General features: G+C 43.0%; 1 protein-coding gene across 8 annotated transcripts in view; it reads left to right on the top strand.

The window, feature by feature from the left end:
- Positions 1-16,777, top strand: part of LOC114700601 (disks large homolog 5-like) — a 71,042-nt gene that overhangs the window by 8,491 nt on the left and 45,774 nt on the right. Inside the window, exons 1-5 of one of the 8 annotated variants that reach the window (XM_037196880.1) lie at positions 3,964-4,058; positions 6,657-6,742; positions 13,695-13,854; positions 14,985-15,116; positions 15,766-15,949. In XM_037196880.1, the coding sequence (XP_037052775.1) occupies positions 4,024-4,058; positions 6,657-6,742; positions 13,695-13,854; positions 14,985-15,116; positions 15,766-15,949 (597 nt within the window). In that variant the 5' untranslated portion in view covers positions 3,964-4,023. Of the gene's footprint in view, positions 1-3,963; positions 4,059-6,656; positions 6,743-7,084; positions 7,202-11,713; positions 13,855-14,984; positions 15,117-15,765; positions 15,950-16,777 lie in introns of those variants that run through there. The other 7 variants (XM_037196883.1, XM_037196881.1, XM_037196879.1 and 4 more) reach the window with 7 other exon arrangements.

Raw genomic sequence — 16,777 nt, 5'->3', positions numbered from 1 at the left:
TTTGGTAAAAAAAATATCCCTTCCAATATAATATCTTCCCTCTGCATTATTATTCATGTAGGAGAATGCCTAGAAGGTAAAATAACCAAAATGCAATCCAGCTTTGGATCAATACAATCCACGTGCCCTTCATGTACTTTCTTTTCTACCAAGGCCAATTCTTTCTCAGCTTCAGGTGAAAATTCCCATTGGACTATTTAAGTTCTTGTCACCTTCTAGGGCTTTGAACAAATTATTCAGTTCATCATTTTTTACCCCAACAATAATTCTTAGATGAGAAATATCTCCAAATAATCTTTGAAAGTCATTAAGAGTCTGTAGTCTATCTCTCCTAATTTGCACCTTTTGGGGGCTAAATTTTGTAGCTCTATTTTATATCCTAAATAATTAATAGTATCTCTTCTTTGTATCTTTTCAGGAGTAATTTGTAATCCCCAGCAAGGCAAAATTTTCTTCACTTCTTCAAACATTCTTTCTAAAGTATCTGCATTTGAGTCAGCTAGTAAAATATCATCCATATAATGATAAATTATCGATTTAGGAAATTTTTTACGTATTTGTCCCTGTGCTTTTTCCAACCATGGTCTCAACATCTCTTGCTCATACAATCCCTCCTCTTTCTCGCTGATTGGACTCCCAGAGCTCCACCTGGGCTTTGGCCGTGGATCTCTGCATCTGCTTCCATCAGTCATTGGATGAGAGTTCTACCATGACAGTTAGGGTGTTTGGCCATCCAATCACCAGAGTAGGTCAGTTTGGGCTTTCTCTCAACCATTGCCAGTAGTCTATTGTGGAGGTATCTTTATCGATTTCTGGGGATCATTCTAGCACTTTGCTTCTCCTATTCCCATGGGGTCTTCATTTGTCATGGTCTTTTTCTTTGTTCTGCCTCTCTGTTCTTGATCCAGCTGGTATCTCCCACTCCCATACACTCTCTTTCCCCCAACCCTTGCCCTTCATTACCACCCCATGTCCACTTTGCTCATGTATATCATCCATTTCTCTGTCATTGGGCGATCCCTGTGTCTTTTTTTAGGGTCCTCCTTAATAGGTAGCCTCCCTGGAGTTGTGAGTAGCAGTCTATTCATCCTATGTTTTACATCTAGTATCTGCCTATAAGTTAGTACATACCATGTTTGTCTTTCTAAGTCTGGATTACCTCACTCAGGATGATTTTTTTCTAGATCCATTCATTTGCCTGCAAACCTCATGATGTCATTGTTTTTCTCTGCTGAATAGTACTCCATTGTGTATATGTACCACATTTTATTTATCCATTCTTCAGTTAAAGATCATCTAGATTGTTTCCAGGTTCTGACTACCACAAAGTGCTCTTGTGGTATGATTGAGCATTTCTTGTGTATATGCCCAAGAATGGTATATTCAGGGAGATTGATTCCCAATTTTCTAAGAAAGCTCCATATTGATTTCCAAAGTGGCTGTACAAGCTTGCATTCCCACCAGCAGTGGAGGAGAGTTCCCCTTGCTTCACATCCTCTCCAGCGTAAGCTGTCTTCAGCGATTTTTATCTTAGCCATTCTGACAGGTGTAAGGTGGTATCTGAGAGTCATTTTGATTTGTATTTCCCTGATGATTAGAGATGTTGAGCAATTCCTTAAATGTCTTTCAGCCATTTGAGCTTCCTCTGTTGAGAATTCTCTGTTTAGCTCTGTAGCCCATTTCTTAATTGAACTGTTGGGCATTTTGATATCTAATTTCTTGAGTCCCTTTTTTTTTTTTTGGTTTTTCGAGACAGGGTTTCTCTGTGTAGCTTTGCGCCTTTCCTGGAACTCACTTGGTAGCCCAGGCTGGCCTCAAACTTACAGAGATCCACCTGGCTCTGCCTCCCAAGTGCTGGGATTAAAGGCATGCGCCACCACTGCCTGGCTGGAGTTCTTTATATATTCTAGATATCAGCCCTCTGTCAGATGTGGGGTTGGTGAAGAACTTTTCCCATTCTGAAGGCTGTCACTTGTCTTGATGACCACATCCTTTGCTCTACAAAAGCTTCTAAGTTTCAAGAGGTCCCATTGATTAATTGTTTCTCTCAGTGTATGTGCTACTGGTATTATATTTAGGTAGTGATCTCCTATGCCAATGCGTTCAAGACTACTTCCTACTTTCTCTTCTATCAGGAAGTGGTTGGGGTCTTGGGTGGATGGGTGTGGGGGCAGGGCGTGTAGATTGCAGGGTCCACTGGGGAGTCTTAGAGAAGGGGAACCTTCCCAGGGGAGCCCTGCCTGCTGGCCATCAACTGGGGCCCAGTTGGGCTGGTCTTCCCCAGGAATGGCTGGGCCCAGGGATGGGACCTAGGGGCAGGCCTCCCTGGGTATGATCCCAGACACTCACTTCTGGTCCAGATGGGAGCTCTGGGCAGGATCACTTTTATCTTCTTAAAGAAAAGTGTGAGACAGTCACTGTCACCACAATTCAGATTTTGGACTAGAAGATTTTTTTTCTGCAGACACAGATGGTCAGCCTGGCTCAGTTCATTCACTTATGCTTTTAACTATCTTCTTTTTACCTTCCTTAGGAAGAATTTCATAATGCCTGTGATTATTATTGAGCATTTCCACAAATGTTTACATCATGTTCAGGAAAAGGTAATCTTAAGTGGCATTTCATTTTCTTTCTTTGGTGAATAAATATTTGACTATGAAGTACCCTGGAACCTAACTGAAACATGAACAAATAGGAAGTCATGTGACTCCATTACTTAAGTTTTGTTGTTTTTTTTTTTCAGACAAGATTTCTTCCTAGACAGATAACAGTCCTTCCAATAAGAATCTAACCCCCAGGGTTAGCTTTAATTAAGAGCATTCATAATTTGAAATAAATGTCTACACAAATCATTCACAGTGCCCTTTAATATCCATTGTTCTCTAAATTTCAGAACCATCAAAACCCCTCTAAGGCAAATCCTCAAGTTGATCATGAAAAGTACCAGGGAAGGGACACTGAGATGGCTACTTAGGTGAAAAGAGAGAGTTTCCTCCTCCCAATTTGTTTCTTTGTCTTCACATGAGCAGAATGACAGAATAGTATGGCATGTATTGTTTGTCATCTGTCTGTCTGTCTGTCTATCTATCTATCATCTATCTATCTATCATCTTCCCCTTCTCTCTAAATAAATATATTGTTTTTAAAGTACCCATCAGTAGATTTCCATATATTCATCGTATGAATGTTTATTTTTATAATGACTGAATAAACAAATACTGTTTAAAATCATGGGAAAAACACCTTTGCTAGGAGATAATAGTTTTTAACCATAGTCAAAAGAGAATCTGCCCCTTAACTTTGTGGCTATGAAACTCTCAATCCTTCCCTCATAAAAGTGTGAATTTCTACTTTGTTTTAAAGGACCTATCATTTAATTTTCTCAAGTCCATCTGTTAGTTTGGTAGAACCATTGGCTTTGTGCCAGTGGTTTGAATCAGCTGTGCCTGTGTGAAGAAGATAGCACTGTGGTGTGAGGCTAGTGTTTGTATTCATGTCATAAAGATGTTGACAATTTAACTTAAATGGAAAATCACTCCAGGCTCAAAATTGTTGTAAATAGAGAGGGAGGAGGGAACTAATGTGAGAAAAGTGGCAAATTTTCATATCCCTTCCTCCTACTTTGTTTGTCTTCTGTTTCTGGAGAAATAAAAGTGGTGTTGTCTTATTGGGTAGGACAGTTTCCCAATGTTTACACCAATCCTATCAATCTCGGTAGGCACACCTGCAAACCCAGAGCTATGGAAGCAAGGGAAGAAGTATCTTGAGTTGATGGAACCCTTACCTGTCCCTCATTACTCCATTTTCTCAGCACAAGAGATGATTATATACACACGCTCATTGGTCAATGCCAAGACACGCTAAGCATGTGTTAGTCAATGGCATCGGCTAAAAGAGAAGTTTTCACCACAGTGATTTAACTACTTAGTAAAGAAGTAGCATTCCCTCTTCATTATGCAATTTGTCTTTCCTATATCCTCACAGGTCTAAATTTGAAGTTTCCTATCTGAGGTCATCCACCTGATGAGTACTGCAATGATGAGTCTCTTTATTGGAAGGTAATGTACAGGATTCTAAAAAGTGGAGTAAATCTCGCTTCTATGAAGGTTCAGATGGTCAAGGACCCATTTTCTATAACAGACCAAAACCATAGGTAGACAAGGAGAAACTCTTAAAATGCTGTTCTTTGGCAACTTCTGCTGTTTTACCTGATGGGGAGCATCGGTAGGGACAGTTACTAGGCAAGGACAATGACAAGTGGTTTCTTCTAGTGTTATATTTCTCCTGAAGCCCAATGGATCAGGAACTTTATGGGATTTATCACACACATGTGCCCATTCCCAGCATTACTGATTTCATCCTGGACTGTGAGACTCTTGTTCTAGGAGACATGATCATTCATTTGAACTCTTATGATACCCAGAGCTTTTAGGTCCCCTTCTCTGGCTGCTCATAGACTTCTTTTTCTTTAGTCTTACCTCTGTTTTTTGTTCATTTCTTTCCATTTCTGATGGCTGCCACCTTCTTCTGCCTTTGCTGTTCTTGAAGGATTCAAGGGTTTCTGCAGCTGAGATCCTCTCTCAACCCTATTACTGCCATTGGGAGTAATACCCAGAATGCTATCCTCAGTCATTTTATTTCTGGTATCAGCTTGGGACATTCAGTACACCAGGAACAAAGTAGGCCTCTTGGAAGTATTTCATATATGGGGAACCAAGTGCTTGTTTTCCAAACACTGCACAGGAAGTCTCATTCCTTCATTAAAATCCCCCTTTTCATCATATTGAGAAATAAAATACTACTGGGAAATAACATCGTTTGGGAAGGAGGGAGGGTCACCTGCCTCAAATACAGTGGCATGGAAACACACCCGGGAAGATCCTGCAGGGCTGGTTACAATGTTGGAATTGGGTTGGGGGTACACTCAGAGAAGCCACATGCCTAGCTGTTGAAAACTGCCTCAGAGGTGCCTCAGCAGATAGACAATATACCTGTGAGGATGCTGTGATGAACTGCTGGCAGAGGTAACTTGAACAGTGCAGCCCCCAGGAGAAAAATCCCTCAGGTTGAGTGTGGTTCCCTCCATTCTGCACTTAAGAGACCAAAACGAGATAGATTGCATGCCTCTGTGGGATACACATTGAGATTAACTGTTGAAAAAAGAAAAGGCAGCCAGGCAGTGGTGGTGCATGCCATTAATCCTAGCATGTGGGAGGCAGAGGCAGGTGGATTTCTGTAAGTTCGAGGTTAGCTTGGTCTACAAAGCAAGTTCCAGAACAGCCATAGCTGTTACACAGAGAAACTCTGTCTCAAAAAAAAAATAAAAAATCAAAAAAAAAAAGAAAAGAAAAGGCAAAGGGGGAAAAGACAATAGCTGTGGACATGGCTCAGTTGGCAGAATGATTCCTACCATGTAGGAAGCTTGGGGTTCAATCACCACCCACACTCAACAAGTTCCCACTTCTTTAGTCCACACAGGAGGGACTGGAGAGTTCAGAGTTTGTTCAGCCAGGATATTTCTTTTAATCATAGAGCAGTTTCTATGCCTAGAGAGGTGAGGAGGTTTGGGTGCAACCTGTGGTATATTGTGATTTTCATTAATTACTTGATGTCTCACAAAGGCAAGTTTACATTTTTGTTGAGTTCCTGTCCCTGTCAATGAACAAGGAAGGATGTGGGGCTTTTCATTTCACCAGCATACTGACAGTGTAGAGTTCCAGCCCAAGCTTTTGCTCCTCATTTGTTTTTGAATTCACTTCCTAAGTGTTTAAGGCTCTGCCATTTCAGTATTAGAGGAAGTTGAGGTGCCCAGCAGCAGCCATGCTCACAGAGTCCACACAGAAGTGTCTCTGTGAGAAACATGACCTCCTCCTGGACATCACTACTTCTTGAGTATACTGAACAGACTGCCTGATAGTGCTGAACACAATCAAAGCAGAAGAATATAAAATATACTTCTATTCCACCTGGCAAGATAGAAAACCAAGTCTGAACTTAGGTTAATGTACAGGAATCTCTGGGATACTTGTGGAAATGAGGGATTACTTCCATGTCACTCTGAGAGTCTGAAAATTGGGAACTGGAATCCACATAACAATTCATATGAAAATAGAAGGGTTGACTACATTAAGTCATAGTACTGAAATTCTTTCCTATGAATATATTCTTTCTCCTCCATATATTAAAAACACATCAAAATCATGCCCTACATGATAGTTCATGCCTTACATTACAGGACTCAGAAGCATAGACAAGTAGATCTCTGTGAGTTCAAAGTCAGCCTAGTCTACAGAGTGAAATTTAGGAGAGTCTTGCCTGTCTCAAAGACAAAACAAAAACAATAAAAAGAAGTTACCCAAAATAAGGTGGGGCATAGTGATGTACACTTGTAATCCCAACACAATACATGCAGAGGCATTTGGATGTCTGTAGGCCAGCACAGGCTACATGATGAGTTTCAGGACTACATACAGAGACCCTGTCTCAAACATCATCAACAATAAGAATAACAAAAAGAAACTGAATAACACATGAACCTACACATGAGAATAGTTTGTGAATGTTTCAGTAAGGATCTAATATCCAGGACACTAAAAATCTCGCTTCATTTTCATTTTATGTGTATGGGTGTTTTGCCTGAATGTATGTCTCTGCAGCACATCAATGCACTGCCCAAAGAGGTTGGAAGAGGGCAAAATGTCTTCTGGAACTGGAGTTAGAGAGCACTGTGAACTACCTTTTGGTGAGTGGACTGCAACCTGGGTACTCTACAAGAGCAATCATACAGTGAAATTTGTATTAATGCATCTGAGTAGTAGGTCCCAGTAATTCATACTTTGAATTACAACTTGCAGAATATTCCAAGGTCAGTATTTGTTGCTCTGTACATTCAGCAGAGGTTACCATTTCTAATGGGAGCAGTGCATTCAGTAACTACTTGATAAATTAACATGTACACTTGGTGCACATGCACTTTCCAGGTATTTCTGGTTCCTACCTATGTGGAAAGATGCTGATGTCTATATACCATCATTAATACAAGGCTAATATTTTTACTTTAAATATTATGTTAATTTAGTTTTATATTCATATTTTTCTTTTAAGTTCTTTGAGACAGTTCTATTCCTGGAAGTGTGTCCTAAGTTCAGCCCAAGGCAAGGGCTGCAAGCATCAAGCATGAAGAATTTGCACAGACTTAATGGTAAATAGTCATAGATCCCTTAAGGACCCATCTGTTAGGATATCTGTAAGTAAGTTCTCTGAAATCTTTTTAGAAAATAAATGTGAAGGTAACATAAAGGGCTGTAGTTGTTAGGGCACATCACTCACTAATGTTAAAGCAAAGGGATGATGGCTGCATTAGCCCATTCTCTGATGATTTAGCCAAACTCCCGATGGTGTGTACTATGCAAAGAAGGGAAATGTTAAGCAATAGAAGACACAAGTTGCATTTTTCTAAAGAGTACACACTTAGAAAAAAACTCTCTTGGAGCCAGAGAGATCAGAAGTCATTATGTTTTGGGTACATCAGTTTTCTTTTCTAGGCAAATGTCTAAGCAGAAATAATACATTTATGTACCTCACAATATTAAGGGCTTTAAGAGGCAGTGGACAAAAACAGAACTGGGTCTTTCCTGCAAGCTTTGAGTGTCCTGGGATGATATTAGAGAAGATGGCTTGCTTAGTATGGTGACTATGTGCTGTCCCTGCATCTCACTTCCAGCATCAGCAAGGTTCTAGAGTGATCAGGCAGATGACCTGGGCATCTCCATCCACATGAGTGTTTGTGAACTGTGTCAATTTTCTCTTGGCTTCTGAGGTCAGACTTGAGGGTTGTGAAACTAAGCTGTATCCTGTGCCACTCTAAATGAGCTTGAGAAGGCTGTCCCCTGGTTACCTGGAGGATGTAAAAGGAAGGATAAAAGCTAGCTGACCAATGAGACCCTCTTTTCTGTAGAGTGATGGGTTAGGGTTGTCATCCAGAGACTGATAATCTCAAGACTACATTATGAGAATCTGCTAGGCAAAGTCATCTCTCCGATCATTTTCTGAACACCTTCCATGTGCCAAGGGTAGGCTGAGGGAAAGCATTGTAGAGGTCAGGTGCTGGCCCCTGTCAGCTGAATCTCAAGGCATTTGGATGACAATGAATCCTCTTTTGATATGAAACATCAGTGAGATAAGAGGTAGGCACATACAGAATGGTTTTGTGTATATTTGGCTAGGGTGGGTAGGTATATCTTCTGGGCTGGGGAAATGTGTTCATGGAAGTGTGATGTCTCACAATTAAGTATTGAAAAAGCCAAGCTGTCTGAATTCCTAAGGATGCAACTGCCTCCAGGAATGTGGTGGTATTGTGTTCCCCGAAACATTGTGCACCCAAATAAACTTATCTGGGGTCAGAGACAGAACAGCCACAATATTAAACATAGAGGATAGGCAGTGATAGCACACACCTTTAATCCTAGCATTCCAGAGGCAGAAATTCATCTGTTCAAGGATACAGGCAAGCATGGTAACTCATGCCTTTAATCCCAGAAAGCGAGCCTTTAATCCCAGGGAGTGATGTCAGAAATCAGAAAGGTATGAAAGGTGTGAGGACCAGAAACTAGAAGCATTTGGCTGGTTAAGCTTTTAGGCTTTTGAGCAGCAGTTCAGCAGAGATCCATTTGGATGAGGACTCAGAAGCTTCCAGTCTCAGGAAACAGGATCAGCTGAGGAATTGGCAAGGTGAGGTAGCTGTGGCTTGTTCTGTCTCTCTGATCTTCCAGCATTCACCCCAATACCTGGCTCCCAGGTTTGATTTTATTAATAAGACCTTCTAACAATTCTGCTACACCAGGCCTCCTTCTTAGTTGCTGGACTTTGCAGGCAATCCATTATACCTTGCTTTCCTGATCTTTTCACATCTCAGATTGATTTGCAAAGTCATATCTCTCACATTTTCTCTCTATCTCACTTCTCTCCTCTGCTTCTTTACCCCAGCACTGCTCTGCGTGTTCATAAAATTTTTCATACCAGTTTTGGCACATGCTTTGCTCTTAAATTTCAATAGGTCCTCGACTTGGTCTCTACAAGACCTATTTAGAAATAAAGTTGATAATCACATTTACAGGATTGGGGCTTCAGCATCAGAAATAACAGAGATCACCTGACAGACTTCATCAGCCCTTGGTTCCATGCTTTGGTGGAGAAAGTCCAGAGATCTGGAGAACGTGCATTCCAGGCTGACAGTGGGGTGGCTCCTCTTTACAGGGACTGTCAAAAGTAGAAGGGTGAGGTTAGGCTATAACAAAGCTCTTTGATTCAACAACCCTGAGCCTCTCCCCTTGCCGGTCCTTCTCATGATCTCCTATGTGTATTGGACCCAAAGATAGCAGTACCAACCATTCCCAAGCATGTAGAGTGTAGCAGGTGGCTCCAGACCAAGGAATTTAACTTTTGTTTGCTGGTTGAAACACCATAATAGTGATGTACATCATGTTCTATCCCATGATTATTGTATGCCTGGTGTGTGTGTGTGTGTGTGTGTGTGCATGTGTGTGAGCGTGTGCGTGTATGTATGCGTGTGCATGTGTGTTTCCCACTCAAGGTGCCTCTACATAGCCTAGACTGAGCACTGCCTTGCCACTGACCTTTCCTTTGTCTATTGATTCAAGATTTGGACCATCATACACTTCCTAGGACTGTTTGTTCTAAAGATCTGAGGGCTTAACTGGGTGCATGTGTCTACAGCCAGACCTGTAAAGAGCTAATTGCCGGGAGTCATCCCCGGTGGTGGATGGGTCCAACAGAGGATGTAAGGCATCAGAGGGGAAGGAAGTGAGCAAGGCCATGGTGGTCGAGAGAATCTTGCAGCCTGACTGACTAGCAGCCAGAGTGTTTCTTTATTTATACAGAATTTAGTTATCAGGAACTAGAACATATCATTTTTTGTTTTGAACTCATTTTTTCACTTCCTTTTGCTCATCTTTTAGTCATCATTAATAAACTATGACAGAATAGAGTTATTATTTCAAATCATTTTCCCTCAGGTTTTGACATCATTAATAAACAGAGTTATCATTCTTACTCATTAACCCCATAGCCCAATTTTTTGAGAATCTAGAGGCATTTGACAGCCTGTGCTCAGGCTGGTTGCTTTGGTTGCTTCAAGGACACTAGACCAAAACAAATCTTCAGCCACTCTGGGCATTTTGCTATGTCTCAAGCAATGCATTATTAACTCTCAGTGGTCAGAGTGCCCAGGAAAAATCCTCAGGCTATAAAGCTGCTGCAGTTATTATTCAAATTCTGGCATAATACAATCAATGTTCACATTTATAACATTATAGAATTTGTCTATATGTCTAATCCTGGCATTCTGTTGTTCCTTGGTCATATGACATTATAGTGGCTCTACATGAGCTAACTTCTAAGAGAGGGAGGTCCTCATACTTTTATCATCTTTCCACTCCATACTTTGCTCATCAGTATGTCTCTGTGTAGGGCAGAGTTGTATGCCACATAATTGTCTGAGTGTACAGTGGGAAGAGCCTTGTAATATGAACTTTGGCCAACTCCTCTTGACCTTTTTGAATTTACTTTGTTTTGAATATCTTGTTCCAGTGTAAGTATAGGGACAGATGTTTCAAGAGTGTCTCATAGCCTCATGAAGAGACCTCTGGCTTCTTTATATGTCACAACCTACAAGGTGTAAGGAAGACCTTCAAGTAGATAAGGATATCTCCCTAAAAGCATGGGCAGAAATAGTATGTTCAGGACTTTCCTGGGTAAGCTCAGAAGCAGCATTCCTGGGAGAAGGTATAAATGATTCATAAGGAATTTTCCATCAACCCAATATCCTCAAATTGTACAAATATTAAAAGTGCCCCAAGTATGTAACAGGTGGAGATGAAAACCAAAGGTGTCATGGCAGCCATGATGTGGCTCAGTTTTGCTGGATCTTTGTTACACAGCTGGCTTTATAACTTCTGCCATTCCTTTCAGATATGGCTGTGCCAGCTAATCACATCTTCACTCACAGCCTCATAGCTTGAGTGAGCTCTGTTTACTCTCAAGGGGAAATTTTTATTACTACCTATGTGACTTCTCTTTGTTTTGAACTCACAAATCTCTAAAAGTCTGAGGATCTTCCCCCATGATGTTTACTTCAGAGGACTCATCACTCCTACTCCCCATCATCCTGACCAATTTCTTAGCATCATTTATTTCTCATCATTCTGAAGCAGGGGAAGAGCCATTCCTGTACAGTGTTTTGAAAGTGAGCCTTCAACTCCCCATAGATAGTTTCTAATGAAGCAGAGAGCTAGATCTCTGACTTTGGAAGGAGGGTGTGCCAAAGAAGTTTGTGTGTGACCCCCCAGAGGGACTTCTGATATGGCACCTTGGTTTCAGATCATTTTGGAGTGAAGTAGTTATCAGGGAGATAAAGGCTGTACTGCGGACATCAGCCAACTCCTCCCTGGACATTCTCCTGTATCCCGGAGAGCCCTGGCATTCCATGTGATGTCACCAGTGTTGTGGTAACACCAACTGCCATTGGGGCATCTGTTCATTGCCTAAAGGTTTCACTTGCAGCCATGCTGGCAAGACTGAGCAGGCTCCTTGGGAGACGGAAGGCAGAACATAACGAGACTAGAGAGAGGAGGAAGGAAGCTGGCCTTCATTCTCAGTGCCACACATCAAGAAATAAATGGTTCCTGGGAAAGCGCAATGAGTCCTGAACAAGGGATGGGGAACTTCCTGAAGGAGGAAAGGCTTCAGCTGGGTTTTTCACAATGGGACTCAGGATCTTGGAGCTGTTTGGAAGTAATGGACCTATTATGCTTCTCTGAGTTCCTAAAAAGCAGACCTGGAGTTGAGGATTTCTGGTGGTTAGTTTGGCAGAGAGCCAGGAATGGTCAAGCCTGCAGCTGCTCTGCTCAGGGCCTCTGCTTTCACTCCGAGTGGGAAGAAGCATAGGAGGGAGAATGAGGCTTCAGTTACAGCACTGAACTTCACCCTCAGTGGACATTGTTTGGTTGTGTGATGCTAATAACAGGCAGAGTAAAGTCCCTTGGCCAGAGTTGGAGGTTCTCATTTTACCTCATAGCCACTTGCAGGGCAGGAGCCACCAAGCATTGTTGCATTTCAGTGACCCCTAAGGTTCCTGAGTTCCTGCCCGCTCACTAGCCAGTCATCTTTTCTCTAACTTGGGTGCAGGAATGGGCCATCACTCTTCCTGCAGGTGTTTGTTCTTGGTGTCTGAGGGCTCACCTGAGGATGCCCAGTCCTTAGGTATCTCCAGTCTGTCCTGTCACTAGGTGATCACACCTTTGCTAACATCATGATGGATGGACTGTACTCTGCTGAAGTTTTGGAGAAATTTTCATCATTACCTATGTGACTTATTTTTGGTCTGACAGGACACTCATAATCTCCCACCACTCACCCACAGTGTAACATCCCTGTTCATCTTTCCTGATATCTTCATTCACTTCATGGAACTTATCTTCCTCCCCCATCATCCTGAGCTGATTTCTTAGTATCCTTTACTTCTCATCTTATTGATTAGAGATCTTAAGGAAGGGACGAGCCCATTCCTGGAGAGTGTTTGGAAAGTGAGTCTTCAACTCCACAGGTTGACCTAGTGAAAAGTTTCTAATGAATCAGAGATCTCTTGATGCTGAAGGTGCTGAAGGCCTTCCCCTGTGTCTCAAGGAAGGCTACTGGAAAGGGAAGCTTGGCTTTTAGTGAATTGAGGAAGAGATAGTTATCAAATAAGTGATGACAGTTGGCAGTGACTCTAACAGTTCCTCCTCTGAACATTCTATTGTCTCCTGGAGAGCCCTTGACAAGATCTGTGAATTCACCATGGTTGTGGTAATACCATCTGTCCTTGAGGCATACATTAAGTGCTTATAGGGCTCACCAGAAGACATGTTGGCAAGATTGAACACACTGATTGGCAGAGAGATCTGGCTTTCTAAGGAGGAAGTGAGGCTTGAGGTGGACCTTCCAAAAATAGGGTTCAGTAGCTGGGGTCTTAAAAAGAGATAGGTCTATGCTGCTTCTCTGGATTCCTGAAAGGGTAGACTCAGAGTCAAGGATTCCTGATGGTTAGTTGGCAGAGAGCCAGGAGTTGTCAAGGCTGCAGCTGCTGTTCTGGGAGTTCCTTAATTTCATTTTGAGTGGTAAAGAAGGCCAGCAGGAGTCACAGACTAAGGAGGTGTCAGGGTAGGGTGTTCCTACAGTTCATTGTCAGTGGATTCCTTTAGGTTCCATGGGTATCTGATGTGAGTACCAAGGAGGGAAACTCCCTATCCATGCACCAAGGTCTTAGACATTCAGTTACTTTTAGTCCTGGACACAGGTGAAAAGGGATTGGTGGTGCTAAGCACTAGGGACTTCAGGACTTTCCTGTCTCACGTCAGATATGAGCTGATATTTCCAGAGCTGCATGGCTGGGTAACATATGCCTTCCAGGGACAGTGGAGCTGCAGTAGGGGCTGGTGCACATATCTAGCCAAAGTGACTGGGGACAGAGACATGGCTTATGAGTCCCAACTTGAGGACAGCTGTCCTGCTCTTTGGGTCTTCACTGGGTTCCATGCATTCCCTCTTTCTCAGGCCTCTTCTTGGGACTCAACATGATCTCTCCTGGCCCTGTGCCATACAGCCGTACAAATTCACTTATGTTCATCTTTATACAGGGACTACTGGAAAGGCATCAACTCCAACCTCCCTCACTGAGCAAGAACAGCAGATGAACAAGGTGGATAGACTGACCCGTCAGCTACAGATGATGACCAATGAAAGGAATGAACTCTCTATAATGCTGGCCAATTTCACCAACAATGATTTGAACAACAGGTAGTCATTATGTCCAGTTCTATGGTGACTATCTTGATCCTACTGAGTCAACCCCAGCAATCCTCAGGTTATTGGAGGCTGTGCCTTCAGGGTATCCTCATGCCCAGGCTAATTTTTCTGAGTGCATCTGAGAGGCAGAACAGAAGCCTAGTTGGGAGTGAGATGGGGATACAGGCTGCCCTGCTTCCTCCAAATGAAAAGCAGAGCTTGTGGCCTGAATCACAGTCTGGGGATAAGGCAGTAGTGTGTGAGCTCTTACATGCATTTCAAGAGTCTTTGACAGGTGTTGGCTTATGGGAGATGCTATGTGCTGTGAGTTTATGGTGACTCTTTGTTCTGACCAGCAGGAGCTTGGGTGCTGGTGGCTTTGGAAGCAGCAGGAGGGGCCAGGTGCCATCTCAGTGTGTGCTTGAAGGCTGAACTTCTTCACTGCTCCTCTCTGGTCTTGATCCTTATACTCTGAGACAATGCTACCTCCCTACATTTATTTGGCACCGTGTGTGTGTGTGTGTGTGTGTGTGTGTGTGTGTGTGTGTGTGTGTGTGTGTGCATGTGTACCCAGTCCTGGCAGTTGGAGGTCTCTGGCAGGGCATGTGGTTCTTCCTGTGTCAGGAAGTTTCCAGGCAATGTCAGTAACTCACTGTGAGCAACAGTGTTCTTGGCCTGTGTGCTCATGTTGGCAGCCCATTGGAATCCACTGGAGACTTATAAATTTATCCTTAAGTTGGGTCTACTCCCTGAAAATACTGATTATGTGATCTGGGCATCCATATAGCAATAGGAACCTGGGATCAAAAATCCCCATTCTGAAGACACAAACAACATTATCATACATTTCTGGTGGGCCCAGACTTGTGACACAGACCCCTGAGGACTTCTTGGAGAGCTAATCAATTCCTCCAGGCCCAGTGATGGCACTCATGCAGCCCTGGTTCACTCCCCTAGCACCACCTGACTGCTGGTCTGAGGCCAGGACAGCGAGTTTAATAAGCACCACATTGTCTTACTTTATAGGTTCTATAATATGACATCAACTGTGCTGGGGTAGTTGAGGGCACCACCTGAATTCATATGGTCATTGGGTCCTGTGTTCATGGGGTTCTTTGTTCCTGGGCCATGCCCTACCACAGGCTCAATTTCGAGCTGGAGATGCTGAATATGGAACATAAAAAAGTGATGGTGGACCTGGAGAAATTCCCTAATGAGATAAGTGAGGCCTTGAACAAGTGCAAGGAGTTGACCGAGGAAACTGTCTCCTGCAGGTGAGTAACTGACTTCACTGCAACCCCATTACTTGGGAGTGACTGCTTTTTACCATGTTGTTGTCTTTGAACCAAAGTGAGGCCTTTTGTTCTCGCCTGTGTGCCCCATAGCAAGCAGTCTGCCTTGTGCTCTTGACTTGGGCCTCTTGGACCAGTTTTGCTAAGAGTGAAGTGTCTGTGAGCCACTCCCATCATTGTCCTGCCAGCCTCAGAGGCCTCTAGATAGAAAAACTATTAGCACCATGATGGGGTACCAGGCATTTGTGTGTCTCTGGGGCTCTGGCAGGGCTTACAGAGCTGGTTCCCATGGGACCCACAGATGGAATCTATTCCCATTGGATCTTCTGTCCTCCATCAAGAATGTTTACCCTCTACCTGCTGTTGTTTTCCCAATACCATGAACAGTTAAGCACATGTTGGGGGAGGCAAACCCTGCTCTCAGAAGTACATGGATCCCTTTCAGTTTCAGGGTTTTCAGAAACAGTCTGAGTCTCTCTGGAATTTGGCTCTTCTCTGGCTTTGCCAGCTACTAGGTTATGCTGGCATGGCTACAGTGGACTCTAGTCTGGGCATGGGACCTTGCATGGATGATGTGGGAGTGGCATATGGAGGCTGGATGGGGCTCACCTTGTTCTTTGTGGTGGTTCAGCATCCTTCACAGCCAGCTCCTGAGTGAGTGGACTCATCTGAAGGAAAAAGTGAGCATCTTGAGAGAGGAGAACCGAAAGCTGAGGGGGGAGCAGATTTCACTACAAGAGTCCTGTGAGGAGATGAGGAGGCTCTGTGGGGAGGCCCATGAGAAGATCTATGACCTCTGGGCCAAGGAAAAGCAGGTAGGCTGAGGTATTGTGTGCAGGCTGCCCACCATCTTTAATCATACAGATGTGCATTCACACGCAAATACACACACACACACACACACACACACACACACACACACACACACACATTCATGGGACCATCTACCCACTTATCCATCAGATCACCAACATCTCATCCAATTGTTGGTTTCTGTGATCATTCCTAAGTCTTTCTGGAGAGTTAGCCTCTTGTGAGATCACAGGTTGGAAACAGCTCTGAAGGAGCAGTGCCCTGTGAAAATGCCAAAGGAGTGGTTCTCATTGTCACCCTTTTTGTCTTCTCTCATATGTTACATCTCAACATCAGTTCCCCCTCCACCCCTCCTCCCACTCCTTCATGCCCAGATCCCTCCTAGCCCAGGTCCACTCCTCCTTAATTTCCCTTCAAAAAGTAGCAGGCCTCCCATGATTTTATTTAATTATTAAAATACCATTGAACCCTGGGCTTTGCAAATGCTTGTTACATATTCTAACAATGAGCTATATCCCCTGTCTTTTAAAATCTTGATTAATGGTCACACCAAGTTGCACAGATTAACTTTGAACTCACAGTAGAGTTCAGACTAGCCTTTAATATTCAGTTCCTCTGTCTCAGCCTCTGAGTAGCTAGGATGATGGGTGTGCATCACAAACTCAAACCTAGTCTAAATACTTCAATTAAAATTAATACTTAAACCAAATGTCAAAGGTCAATGGATTACAAATATGTGTTTTTAAGACATAGGTGCTAAATTATTAGTGATCTCAAAAATATCAGTGAAAATATAATTTAGATGTGTCATCATTAGTAGACAGGTAGCT

Source organism: Peromyscus leucopus, chromosome 18 (genome assembly GCF_004664715.2).
Source record: "Peromyscus leucopus breed LL Stock chromosome 18, UCI_PerLeu_2.1, whole genome shotgun sequence".
In the NCBI taxonomy this organism is placed as follows: domain Eukaryota; kingdom Metazoa; phylum Chordata; class Mammalia; order Rodentia; family Cricetidae; genus Peromyscus; species Peromyscus leucopus.
Note: the sequence above shows the minus strand (reverse complement) of the source record. Positions and strands in the feature narration are given on the sequence as shown.